This window comes from Simochromis diagramma, unplaced genomic scaffold (assembly GCF_900408965.1).
Source record: "Simochromis diagramma unplaced genomic scaffold, fSimDia1.1 OVJJ01000816.1, whole genome shotgun sequence".
Lineage (NCBI taxonomy): Eukaryota > Metazoa > Chordata > Actinopteri > Cichliformes > Cichlidae > Simochromis > Simochromis diagramma.
In genome coordinates, this window is record NW_024386908.1 from 15672607 (window position 1) to 15684953 (window position 12347).

Below are 12347 nucleotides of genomic sequence, written 5' to 3' on the forward strand. Positions count from 1 at the left end.
AATTGATGACATGTCTCTCATGACATGTCACACTGAAGCCACAGCAGTCCCTCCATTGCTTCCTATTTCTAATCGGACGTTCTTGCGCTTGTTTCTAATGCAGCTGAAGTTCATACACGATCCAGTTTTGCTGCCCTTTCGCTGTGACTCACTGCTCTCCAAAGTTTCCCTGATCTCTAACCATTTTTCTGTGTGTGTGTGTGTGTGCGCGCTCATGTGTCGTAGGAGGTGCTGGAGTCGTGCCAGACTCGCGTGTCGAAGCTCGAGCTCCAGCAGCAGCAGCAGCAGCAAACCATCCAGCTGGAAAACACGGACGCCAAAGTGCTGCTGGGCAAGTGCATCAACATCATGCTGGCCATCGTCACCGTCATCCTGGTGTGCGTGTCCACTGCGGCCAAGTTCACCGCCCCGCTGCTGCGCAGTCGCCTCCACTTGGCACTCACCTGCGTGGGCGTGTCCCTGCTAGCGCTGCTGTGGAAGAACTGGGAACATTTGCAGTGCACTTTGGAACGATTGCTCCTCCCGCACTGAGACCGGTGTGGGGAGGAAATCAACATATAGCCTTACATGAGCCGATGATTCTGGGCTCCACGGTGACTCGGTTTAAGGCTCTGAGCCTCACCAAGAACACGTAAACGGACATAAATGCTCAAGACCTGAACCGGAACTCTCTGAAGGTGCACACATGAAAACGTGGCTGCTCTGCTGCAGATCTGCAGGGCCAACAAAAGATAAATTGGCTCAGCTGCTTTCATCTGGTCACCAGGAGACTCTGGTGGCACCGGCATCACACACACACTGAAGTCTAAATATAAGTGAGCGGGATTACATCAGGGCATGGAATAACACGTTATTTTTTTCCTGTCCTTTAAAGGGATGTGTTTCTGTTAGAGCACCACCTCCACACAAACTGTCAGTTATGAGTCCAGTGGACCTGATTTGAATGTGCACACCAAGCTCGCTGTGACAAACACAAACACACATCCACCTGAAGGTTCATTCGCACCGCGCCTCTCTCTCTCGCTGCTGTTCTGTATTTATGTGAGGTTTTTTTAATTTCAGCATCTTCTTCAAAGCGACAGTTTGAAGTCTGGGATTGCACATTGTTTTAAGCTGTTTTCTATCAGTGTGTAAATCTGTGTATTCGTGTGCGTTGTGCACTTACTCGTGTGTCTCTGTAATGTAGTTCTTCAAGGAACAGTTAAACATTTTGGAAAATAGGCTCAAGTCTGGATGGTAGATGTGCAGCTAGAGCCGGGAGAGATCATTAATGGACGTGCTGTGAAAGAAATCTGCTGTAAGAAAATAAAACCTTTAAGCTACAGCTGCAGTGAAAAGTGATGCCCAAACCTGCTTTTATCGCCCTCCTTCATTTTTATTGCCCAAATCTGACCTCTCACAGTGACTCACAGTAACTAAATGATTATAAATTGGAAAAAATACTCCTAATTATGCGTTAATTTAATGAATTAGCTTCATGATTCTGCTCACCTCAACTGCTTGATTTTTTTTTCCCCCTGATCCATAATTATTATTGTTCAGTCTTCTGGTGTATCTTTGAATCCTCACAATAATCCTTATGTATCTCAAAGTCGATCCTCGATGCGGCCCCTTGGTCACGGTGCTTTGAGAAGCAGCGGCCGCTGCTCAGGAAACGACTTTATGCAGTTATTTTAAAGCCCTTCTTTAAACCTACCAGGCGAGTTTTGTCCAAAATGAGCTTAAAATGTTCACATTCCTGCAAGTTATGTTTTTATTGGTGTTTTGGTCGAGAGCTCCGACCCTGCCCAATCAGCGTTTCCTGCCAGAGCGCTGAACGGATTTCCTCACAGTTCTTGTTACAAATGCAGTAAAACGAGAAAAATTGTTTAAAATGTGCACACAGCTTCATCTTTACCAAGATAATGATCAGATACACCGTCATTTACTGGGCAACAAAACGATGGCCTCTCTAACTCTTTCCCCATTAAGATGACATTCAACGATCTCCACATTTCCTGTAATGACAAGTTTTGACACATCTGTAATCAATAAAGAGGCTGTTAGACAATACGTTCCTGTACAGCCAGAGACCACTTCATTAACTTCTGATAGATACACAGTCATTTTAGTCTGAAGTAGCCTGAAATATGACAGAAACTCCTCAGTTTAGGTAAAAGAATCAAGAGTTACTCCTAACAGGCTCCCAGATGGAAACGGTTAAAGCCGGGGGCGGGACATAGAGATAGACAGCGTCTCTGCATTGCTTCATTCTGTCTGAAACAAGCCGGTTTACCTCCCTGCTGGTTACCGCCAAGTTTCTTTTGTTTGTCTGTTGAGTGAGTGCGACCTGTTTGTCGCACTCACCTGCTGGTCACCACGTCTGATTTGATTAATGTGTTCAAAAACACCAGGGACTGGTTACTTGTCTTATAGTTGGCCAACATCTCCGTCCTCTGGCTCTAACTTCACACTGAATAGACCAAAACAAAAAAAGTGACTATTTCCCAAAATGTCAGGCTGCCTGTTTCGAAGTGAAAGCTGCTTAACTGCCTCATCTCTTGTTAATTTGGTGTTTTGTGGTTATTTTGTTATGATGTTTGTGTTTTCAGGTAACTGTTGCTTCTGAAAGCTTTTTAAAGCCTCTAACAGTGAGAAGGGAAACCTTGTACTAACATCAGGAGATGGCTGAGAAGCAGAGCCTGTTTTCTCACACGACACATGTAGAGAGAACACTAACGCGTGATGCAGTTTGGTGCACGTGGAGGGGAATAAGGTGAAATTGACACGTGATCACATTAGATGGCCTTTTCTGGAGAGGTGATCAGAACAAATTACAATGTGTGTGTGTATGTGTGTGTGAAGCCTTTGATGCTGTGCTGCGTTCATGTCCAGGGGGAAAAAAAACATGGCAGCATTCAGACGCTCTGTTCTGATATTTAGAAGATTTGAGAGGCTGAAGATTTTTCTCTTTCTACTTGAAATAAGCGTCTGTTCAAACATTAAAGCAGCATGTTTCCCAGCAGCGATAGCCGCTTTCCCGCATGTGACTTGAATGCAGCATCGCAGACTGGACAGAGGGAAGTGAAAAATGTAGCTCCCCGACCCCATTTCACTGTGATGAAGATGATGACGAGGGGGTTAAAAAATAGGACTGATGCCTTTTCAGTGCAGCCTGTTTTTTCTTCTTCTGTGTGTCCTTCTGTTTTTCTCTATTCTAAGAAGAAAAAAAAGCCAAATATGGAGGTTTTTATGAAACCTAAGCTCATCTTTGATGTTTTTTGCAAACTGGTTCAAACACTATCTCTGTTAGGAGAGACGTGCACCTCCTCTCCAAAGCTCTGAGTTCATGGTGTGTGTGTGTTTTCTTTGTCTTTTTCTTTTCTAATTTCTGTGCATTAGTTTCTGGTTATGGGTTTTCTATAACTGTATTATTATTATATTTTCAGATGATAAAATAAATCATTTTTTTTTCTATCAAGGTGCCTTTTTTTTTTTAAATAAAAATAAAAAACTGAACTTCTTATTGATTATGGAAGATGTAATCCAACTGTGAAGATCATACTGCTCTGCAAGCTTCATAAGGAATACATGCATAAACCAGGGTGTAAATCACTTCGACTTAAAGCAGCTGGATAAGCTTAAAAATCCATTAGAATCTTCTGCAAGACTCAAGTGCAGGCGAACAAAGGGAAGTAATTTAGGATTTGCAGGCACAGATGGTCCTTTATTGCTTTTCATTAAGACAGACATTTTCATTCTGTTGTCTCTGAGAGACAAACGTCAAATCAAAGCAGCAGCAGCCCCACCCAGGATTTACAGTTATCGTTAGCTGCACAGCGCCAGAATTTCCAGTTTTCTGGTTTTGCTGACCTCTGGCGATGATGTTTTGTGAAGTGTTTTCCCCTTACAAAGGCTTACAAAGGGTTCATACTGTATAGATGTGTACAGTGAAAACATCAATGGTTTGTGGCTTTAAATAGAGATAGAGTGACAACTAGCGGCCAAACAGGAGCACTGCCTCCAAATAGCTCTAATTAGTTTTATTACATATATCTGCTTCAAATATTTTTTTAATTATATACGGCAACTATACTAAAATAATTAGAAATTTACTATTCAGTTAGATAGTACCCTGCCTTTCTTACTGCTGGAACCATGAATTCTGATAAATACGCAAAAAAACTAAGGAAGGGACATAATTCTTTTTCATAGCACTTTATTTGCACTGTTCCAGTGATGGATGCTCATAATAAGCAGGTCTGATAATGAGGTCAGTGTATACATCAGTAATCCCTGTGAGCCAGCAGCTCAGGCTTCAGACTGCTTCAAATGTCTGGTGTCAGTTTTTTTTTCTTGGCTCTGCATGATGTGAAATAAAGTGGATATTCTTAATATGGTCATATTTGGCATATATCCCCACTCACTTTTAAACAATCTGTTTAACAGCCAATCAGAGGAAGGTTTGCTTAAACGGTACTAAGGGAGCTTGTTTTGGACAGAGGATGAAGTGTTGGGCTGCAATAAACATAAATAAGGATTATTTAGAAGTCTGAATCATGCAAAGCTGCTCTAGTGGAATAAAAAAAATGCAGCTGGTTAGGTCTGGCTAAATAATTGCACACATTTTTATAATACTAGCGATGTAGGTTCACAGGTGATTTGTAATAGATAACAGCTACATTATTAGTACATAAAGTTACTGCATCTATTTACAAATCTAGCTACACTGTATTCCCAATAGAGTAAATTACCTTTTTTTACCCAACAAAAACAGACTATGAGTGTTTACTAACCGAGTGCTGAAAACATGAAAAGGACTTCAATTCAAGCTACAAAGATTAAAGATTAAAATGTGCGAATTTATGATTTTCAAATCCTAGTATTTCTCTTAAATTTATTCTCAGAAATTCTGACATTAAAGTTGAGTTCACCTGTCCTGGGTGAAAAAAAACAAAACAAAAACAAAAAACACCTGTTGCTGCGTTCATCCGCAGCAGCAGGTGGCGATAGTGAGCGCTGTTGCTGCTGTTTTGGCGCAAAGCGGAAGCTGTCATAACTGTCCCCCTCATGAAAATGAAAAGTTCAGTGCTGTTATGTGGGTTTAGCAAAGGCACCTTATTATTTACTGTCTAAAAAAAAAAAAAAAACTCCCGTGGTTGATTTATGCGAAATATCTGACGTTAACTGAACGTGTCAGCGCTGGTTAGCGGTAGCTGCTTCAGCCATTAATGTGTTGAGGCTAGCGGGAGCAGCAGCAGACCTGGTTTAGCCTTGAATTTATGTTGTTTTTAAATGATCTGAGCAACTTTTGGACTAAACTCAGCTTTAAATGGACGAACACAAGGAGAACATTCACGGCCAGGAGGACAATGTGAAGACGTCCAGCGTAAAGGAGCAGGAGAAGGTGGGTGAGCTAGCAGAATCACTGCTCCTTGTAAACATTGTTTGCGTTGAAGTAAACTGACTGGCTGGTGCGTTCATTGACACCAAAGACAGGCCGGTGAGAGATATGTCCCGTTGGGTTCTTTGGTAAGGTGCCGACTTGATGAAAATGACTAGAAACCGCGTTACTTTTAGTTACTCTTGTATTGGAGTAATTAATACTAAAATATTTGAAGTAGACGGGAGCTACATCACAGTGTTTTGTTAATGTGAGCCCTGCAAATCGACCCCGATTCTCTTTTGCTCTGTGTACTTCATCTTGTCGTGTTGTATTTTAATTGACTGAGCTATTCTTTTTTTTAAGCTAAAGAGATCGCTATTCTCGGGTTAGACCCCGTTTTCCTTCAGTGTTACTTCTTAAAGGCACATATTCAACAAGAAGTTTGCTCCAAGTTGTCAGGATAGCATCGCACAGTGGGTGCTCATCCATGATGTGACTCTTCTGCTCCACCACCTCCTAAAGGAGCTCTGTTGGATTGAGATCTGGTGACTGTGCAGGCCATGTGAGGTCAGTGAACTCACTGTCATGGTCAAGGAACTAGTTTCCTGTTAGAGGACAGCAGAGGCACCAAGTGTGGTCGTCTCCTGCTTCAAGGTTTGAGATGCTCTTCTGTACACTTCACCTTCCTACTCTTCTGCATGGTTGCATTGAGTTTGAACAGTCTGCCTATTTTCCTTTTACCTCCTAGAGATGGTTTTGTGGGAAAATCCCAGTAGATAGGTCTGAGCATTTCAGAAACTGCTATCTACTTTCTTTTGCAGATAATCTTATCTGATGTGTTGTTGGACTTCACTCTAAAATGATCTGTTCCTCCAAACAAACCATTGATCCATGCTCTCTTTGTTTTTGATGGCCAAATTTGTAGAGTTACATCATTTTCTGACACATAACGACCCACACGTCTCCTCCTCAGGAGAAGCCTAGCAGCAGGTTGTGTCCTGCCGGAGAATCTGCTCCTCAGGTGTCCCCGTCTCAGTCGAAGGGTGACTTCAGCCATCCGGTGTACAAAGAGATTGCTTTGGCCAATGGCCACATCAACCGCATGACGAAGGAGGAGCTTCGGATCAAGTTAGCGGAGTTAAAGCTCGACACACGGTGAGTTTTTAATAAATATTTGAGGACCAAACACTCCTGCTTGTCCCTTAGAAGTGTTCTACCAAACAGTTTTTCTCTTGGTGTGTGCAGAGGAGTGAAGGATGTGATGAAGAAGAGATTGAAGAGCCACTATAAGAAACAGAAGCTGATGCAGACGGCGGCAGAGGGAGGTCCCACCGACACGTACTACGACTACATCTGTGTGGTGGACTTTGAAGCCACATGTGAAGAGGACAATCCTTCAGACTTCCTCCACGAAATCATTGAGTTCCCTATGGTTCTCATCAACACGCACACCTTGGAGATTGTTAGTAAAGATTGTGACTTAAATCAGGAGTTGTCTTTTGTTGTTGTTGTTTCTGTTGTTGTTAATAATGATGTTCCTCTAATGTTCTGCACAGGTGGACACCTTTCAGGAGTACGTGAAGCCTGAGCTTAACCCACAGCTCTCAGACTTCTGTGTGAAGCTGACGGGAATAACGCAGGTCGGTTGAGTTCACGTCACTATCACATTGCACGTGTGGGTCATTTACTCATTTTTCTGTGTTGTGTTGGTAGAAAATGGTTGAAGAAGCAGACCCGTTCCCAGTAGTCCTGCAGCGAGTTGTGTCGTGGCTTCAGAAAAGGGAACTCGGGACAAAATACAAATACGCCATTCTGACTGACGGGTGGGTTTCACGTCAAAGCTTCTGCAGGATGTTTACTTTCTTCTCCTCACTTGGTTTACAGCGCCGTTTCTTTAACATCGTCCACAGGTCGTGGGATATGAGCAAGTTCCTCAACATCCAGTGTCGGGTCAGCCGAATCAAATATCCTCCGTTTGCAAAGAAGTGGATAAACATAAGAAAGTCATACGGAAACTTCTACAAGGTACATTTTACAGCTTTGTACAGACACGCTTACATGTTTTTTAGATTTTTAAACCTAATTTTAATATTAGTCAAAGATGATTTCATTTATTTAGGGGAAAAAGTTATCCCAAGCTACCTGGCTCTGTGTGGAAGAAAAAAAAAAAAAAGTAACTGCACCCTTATGTCATTAATCACACCCAGCTCTGATTACTGCAAGACCTGTGGAATCAAGAAATTACAAATAGAACCTGTCTGGCAAAGTGAAGCAGGCTAAAATATCTCAAATAGCAACACATCAAAGCCCAAAGAAACAAAAAAAAAAAAGCAAAAAGGGAACAAATACTTTTTCACAGTACTGTATTCTTACTGTTCCAGCTCATTTTAGTCATTAAACCCTCTGAATGCCTTCCTATGTCACATCCATGAACCTCCTCACAGATTTGGCCATTTCTCACATGTCCTAATGTCTTCTATGATAAAAGGTCTCCACTTCTAACCAGCCATATTTTCTTCTTCTTCCTCCAGGTGCCGCGTACTCAGACGAAGCTGAGCACCATGCTGGAGAAACTCGGCCTGACGTACGAAGGTCGTCCTCACTCCGGGCTCGACGACTCACGCAACATAGCGAGGATAGCTGTCCGCATGCTGCAGGATGGCTGCCAGCTGCGCGTCAACGAGCGCATGCACGGCGGTCAGCTGCTCTCAGTTCCCAGCTCGGCGCCTGTGGAAGGAGCTCCGCCTCCACACAACCCCCGCAGCAGGGACTAGAACCATGACCTCCGGGTGACTCTTTACCACTGAAAATACTTATACTGGAGCTCAAAGTCTCCTTTTACACCAGATCTTTAAAAGTGGATCATTCCTTCATTTTCTGGGTGGAAAAGTCTGCCTCGTCACGCCTTACCGCGCTGCTGTTTCTCAACAGTATCACAGAAATATCTTTCAGTTGTCATGTGGTGGAGAGAATTCAGTTTTTACCCTTGACAGCATAATAAAGCCTAATCTGCAGCTTCACATGAACACACATATCAACAATTTAAACTACTGTGCTAATAAAACACATAAATGCTGCTGTGCTGTTTAAGGTGCTGCACGATGACACTGCTCACCGCTTTCCTCACAGAGAGTCGAAGAGTCGGTCCTGTGGACTCGGACAGCTCCATAAATGGACCTCTTAAAGAAAAGCTGTAATTAAGGAGTTCAGCCTGTGTTGTACTGTCGTCACGTGTACAGATGTCTTGATTTAATGTTTGTTTCATAAATGAGGATTTGTTTCAACTGAAATGTCTGCAGATCTGATAAGTAATGCAAATTAAATGTCTCTTTTTGTTTGCAGTTTTTCATCTTCTTCGCTCTGTGTGATGCATGCTTTAGATTCAGCAAATTTTGAAGGGACAAGAGAGGCAGTCGAGTCACTTTAGAAGCTCGGCACAGGTGCCTTACAGCAGGCAAGCGTTGACAGGCTAAACCTGCTCTCAGGGCATCAGGGGTGGTATTCTATGGCAAATATTAATCAGGCTCCACAGTGCTGGGCAGCAAGCGCAGGGCCCACTAGAGGGCGTCACACCTTTATGGCACCAGCATGAAGCCTGTTTCCAACTCGCTGATCAGACTTTCACACCACTGTCCTGCTGGAGGTCATTTTGTAGCTCTGCCTGTGCTCATCCTGTTCCTCTTTGCACAAAGGAGCAGATAGCGGGCTTGCTGATAGGTTCGGGGCTTTCTGCGGCCTCTTGGAAGGCTGTAGAGTAACTCTAGAGTGCCTGCATATCTCCTGGAATTTCCTTCCTGCTCTTAAGACTGTGCTGCGAGATGCAGCAAACCTTCTGACATCTGAACATATATATGGACTACCTGTGTGACCTCTGTAGGGTCCTGGTATCACCTCATGCTTCCAGTAGTGACACTTTGGAAACCTGGGTGTAAACTAAACACACTGTTGTTTTAATTTAACACTTATGTGTATGTTTGCAGACCCAACTGTCTGTACTATGACCATCAAAAGAAGTGCAGACACAGCTTTCCCTCAAGGTTTCTTTGTAATTCAGCTGCTTCTATCATCAAGTCTTCCAGGCTTTGTGGCTGTGCAGCCCATTTCTCTGGTCTTTATTTATTTATAATAGGAAAAAAAGTGTTGTTGTTTTTTACCAGAACACAAAAGATTAAACAAGACCAGCTGACATGTGTTTTTCTTGTAGTCAGGTTTATTATTGGCTGGTTGTTAAGGCACCATGTCCAAGTGATATCTTTGGATTATTAAGTACATGTGAAATGTTAATCCTTTTAATATAGATATTTAGTTACAATTAAACACAGATTGTAGTAACGTATGCAGGTATATTTTCTTCGAGGTCATGATGGCTTCTTTCCTTCTGGACTCCTTACTTTAATACTCTGACGGTCTTTGGCAGCTTTAAAGCTTTTTTTCTGTCGTTGAAACATTTTTTGGCAACGTCAAATATATTAGTGTTTTTATTTAACAGCCGTAAAAGGAGCAGGCATGTAGGAGCTTTGGCATTGTCAATAAAGTCAAAGGCGGTGATGGTTTCATCACAAACAGGTGCTGTACAGCGCTACTTTGCGGCTCATCTCCTCCAGCATGTTGCGGGCGGCTTGCTCCAGCTCGGCCAGCTCTTTAGCTTTGGCCTCCAGGATGCGCTGGTTGTCCACGTAGGAGACCTCTAACTCTGAAAACGCCACACAAAAACAAAACTGTCTTTTTTTAACGGTTTAAATTAAATTTCTTGCACAAGTGGAATATTTTTTTCTTAATTTTTATATATCTGATCATACTTCAGAAACTGACTCAAGATCAGTCGGCTGGTCCGTAGCAGATTATTTCATGTGCTTCTGTGTATTTTTTTTAACGGGAGAGGATCCAATAATGTAAAAAGAAACAGATCTAAACAAACAGGAAGAGAGCAAACTCCCTTCTTGTTTGTTAGAAATGCATTAATTTAAAAGAACAGAAGACAAAACTACAGAGTTATTATACATTTATCTGAACAGTGTTCACCTTTGAGTCTCTCCAGCTTTCTGCTGCTCTGATTGAGCAGCTCTATGGCCTCCTGCTGCAGTTCGTCTGCCCTCCTCTTCGCCTGCTGCACCGACTCCCCTTTAACCTCCACCTGGTCCTCCACCTCAGCGAATTTATCCTTCAGCCTCTCATTGAACTCCTGCACACACAAAAAAACCGCACTGCAGCAGGAGTGGATTCACATGCAAACCAACACGGATGCGCGCGTTTGTGAGACCTGCTCTGCTTCGTCGGCGTCCTGTTTGGCCTGCTGCGTCGTCTGCTCAGTCGACACCATTATCTCCTTCATCTCCAGGTTGTTCTGCCTCAGCAGGCCGACCTCCCTCTCCAGCTGCAGCAGGCGGCCCGTGGTGTTACTGAGCTTCAGCTCCGACTTGGCCGTCTCCGACTCCACCTGACGCACAAATGCACAGATTTATCTTGTCTTTTCTTTTTCACTTCTTCTTTTTAACTGTTCAGGGTTTGCCTCATACTCTTTTCTGCTAATCCCACCATCATTAATTTCACCTGCATCTCATCCCTATTAAGCCAGAGTTTCTCCTGTGTGTTCACATGAAAGGAGCGGCGCTGGCAGCTTCTGACCAACCACAGCTAAAAAAAACAGGCTCAAGTTTAGCCTGTTCAATGCCAGGAAGGAAACCCAACTATAGCATTGACATAAGATATAAGGTCACAGAACTCATATAGAATAATAAGTTATCTTTAAACATCTATATTTATTACTGATGATCATCGGGGAAAGCTAAAGACTTCAGATGCTATTAAAATTTTTTGGACCCTCCTGTGATCCACAGGTCTGAGGGATGGCTATTTTCCAGAGATTTGATTGGTAAGTAGCTGGTGACTTGTTGATCTCTTGTATGGAACATCACCTCTGGAGCACCGTGGGAAAAGTGATCCATATTTATAGTACCAAAAACCCAAATTTAACCCTGAAGTAACCCAGATAAGCCAAAATCTGTGGATTATCTCGGAATTTCTTTCGTATGAAAGCGAAGACACGGCTACCTTTGAGTCGTCTCATCAAAGGTAAGACAAAGGAGTCAGTGAAAGCACGGTTGAAGAACTATCTATTGCTCAAATTGTAAAACTGTGAGAAAGAATGTTTTGTTTTTCTGTCTTAAAAAGGATCCAAACTGGGTTATTTTAGTTGTAAATATTTTTTCTGAATCCAGTTCAGTTTCAGGAAGTTTTTGGAGCTCATTCAATCTTTCTAGTTTAGTTCAATTTTAGTTAAACTTGAATACCTTTTGTGTCTTTATAAATTATTTTGTGGGTGGCGTTGTCAGGCATTAGTAAGTCAGTTTCCTTTACGTACATTCAGCTTTTGTTTGCTATATTATTTTAATTTTTTCAAAGTTTCTAATTTAATTTGTTATTTTTTTATGTTTATTTTTAATAGCTTAGACTAAAAATGCTTTTTAAAATAAAAATATTACGTCCGAACACCCGACAGCAATAAAACATTTTTATATCACTGTGATTAAACTAAATCAAAGCTGAGTGTTTCCTGACTGAAATATTGTTTTTAAAGTCAGTTGTTACTGAAAACAAGGCAGACCGTTCTAAAATGGCAACAACGTACGACTCCATCTCTTGAACTTTGTGCTGTTTTTGTCATCCTGAAACAGTAAACGGAGTCACTGAATCAAACCGCATCATCACTGAGGTCAGCCGTACAGCGTTCAGCAGGTCCATGGTGCCCTTGGTGTTGTTCTGGGCCAACTCAATGGCGTCCATGGCGATGCTCTGAGCGCGGTCGGTCTCGTCCAGGGCAGCCTTAACTACTTCTGCGGTGTCCTTCATGTTAGACGCCTTCTCGCTGACGGACAGGGAGAAAGAAAGATGGGTTTATTTGCACATTTCTGTCAGAGGCAGCCAATCAGAAGAATGTCAGTTCAAAGGGGGAGGAGCTAAAACAGCTTGTTTTTCACATTTT

The 12347-nt window shown here is 42.5% G+C and overlaps 3 protein-coding genes across 4 annotated transcripts in view; 2 read left to right on the forward strand and 1 right to left on the reverse strand.

The window, feature by feature from the left end:
- Positions 1-2886, forward strand: part of tmcc3 (transmembrane and coiled-coil domain family 3) — a 59219-nt gene extending 56333 nt beyond the window's left edge. Inside the window, exon 5 of the mRNA XM_040035675.1 lies at positions 226-2886. Coding sequence (XP_039891609.1) covers positions 226-531 — 306 coding nt within the window. The 3' untranslated portion in view covers positions 532-2886. The remainder of the gene's footprint in view (positions 1-225) is intronic.
- Positions 2887-5005: 2119 nt separating this feature from the next.
- eri1 (exoribonuclease 1) lies at positions 5006-8709 on the forward strand. Its single transcript, XM_040035676.1, has 7 exons — positions 5006-5386; positions 6339-6520; positions 6611-6827; positions 6922-7005; positions 7079-7188; positions 7276-7390; positions 7897-8709. The coding sequence occupies exons 1-7, from the start codon at positions 5312-5314 to the stop codon at positions 8137-8139; spliced, it is 1026 nt and encodes a 341-aa protein (XP_039891610.1). The 5' UTR covers positions 5006-5311; the 3' UTR covers positions 8140-8709.
- An 844-nt stretch (positions 8710-9553) lies between these two features.
- lamb1b (laminin, beta 1b) overlaps positions 9554-12347 on the reverse strand; it is a 31992-nt gene continuing 29198 nt past the window's right edge. For both annotated transcript variants that reach the window (XM_040035673.1, XM_040035674.1), the window contains 4 exons: positions 12089-12230; positions 10626-10802; positions 10388-10547; positions 9554-10058 (listed from right to left, as the gene is read on the reverse strand). In XM_040035673.1, coding sequence (XP_039891607.1) covers positions 9922-10058; positions 10388-10547; positions 10626-10802; positions 12089-12230 — 616 coding nt within the window. In that variant the 3' untranslated portion in view covers positions 9554-9921. The remainder of the gene's footprint in view (positions 10059-10387; positions 10548-10625; positions 10803-12088; positions 12231-12347) is intronic.

What these genes read in the sequence shown, in the direction of transcription:
- eri1 (XM_040035676.1), top strand. Translation starts at nt 5,312, where the DNA reads ATGGACGAACACAAGGAGAACATTCACGGCCAGGAGGACAATGTGAAG. An exon ending in AGCTGACGGGAATAACGCAG is followed by an intron (nt 7,006 to 7,078) that starts GTCGGTTGAGTT and finishes TTGTGTTGGTAG; the next exon opens with AAAATGGTTGAAGAAGCAGA. An exon ending in CATACGGAAACTTCTACAAG is followed by an intron (nt 7,391 to 7,896) that starts GTACATTTTACA and finishes TTCTTCCTCCAG; the next exon opens with GTGCCGCGTACTCAGACGAA.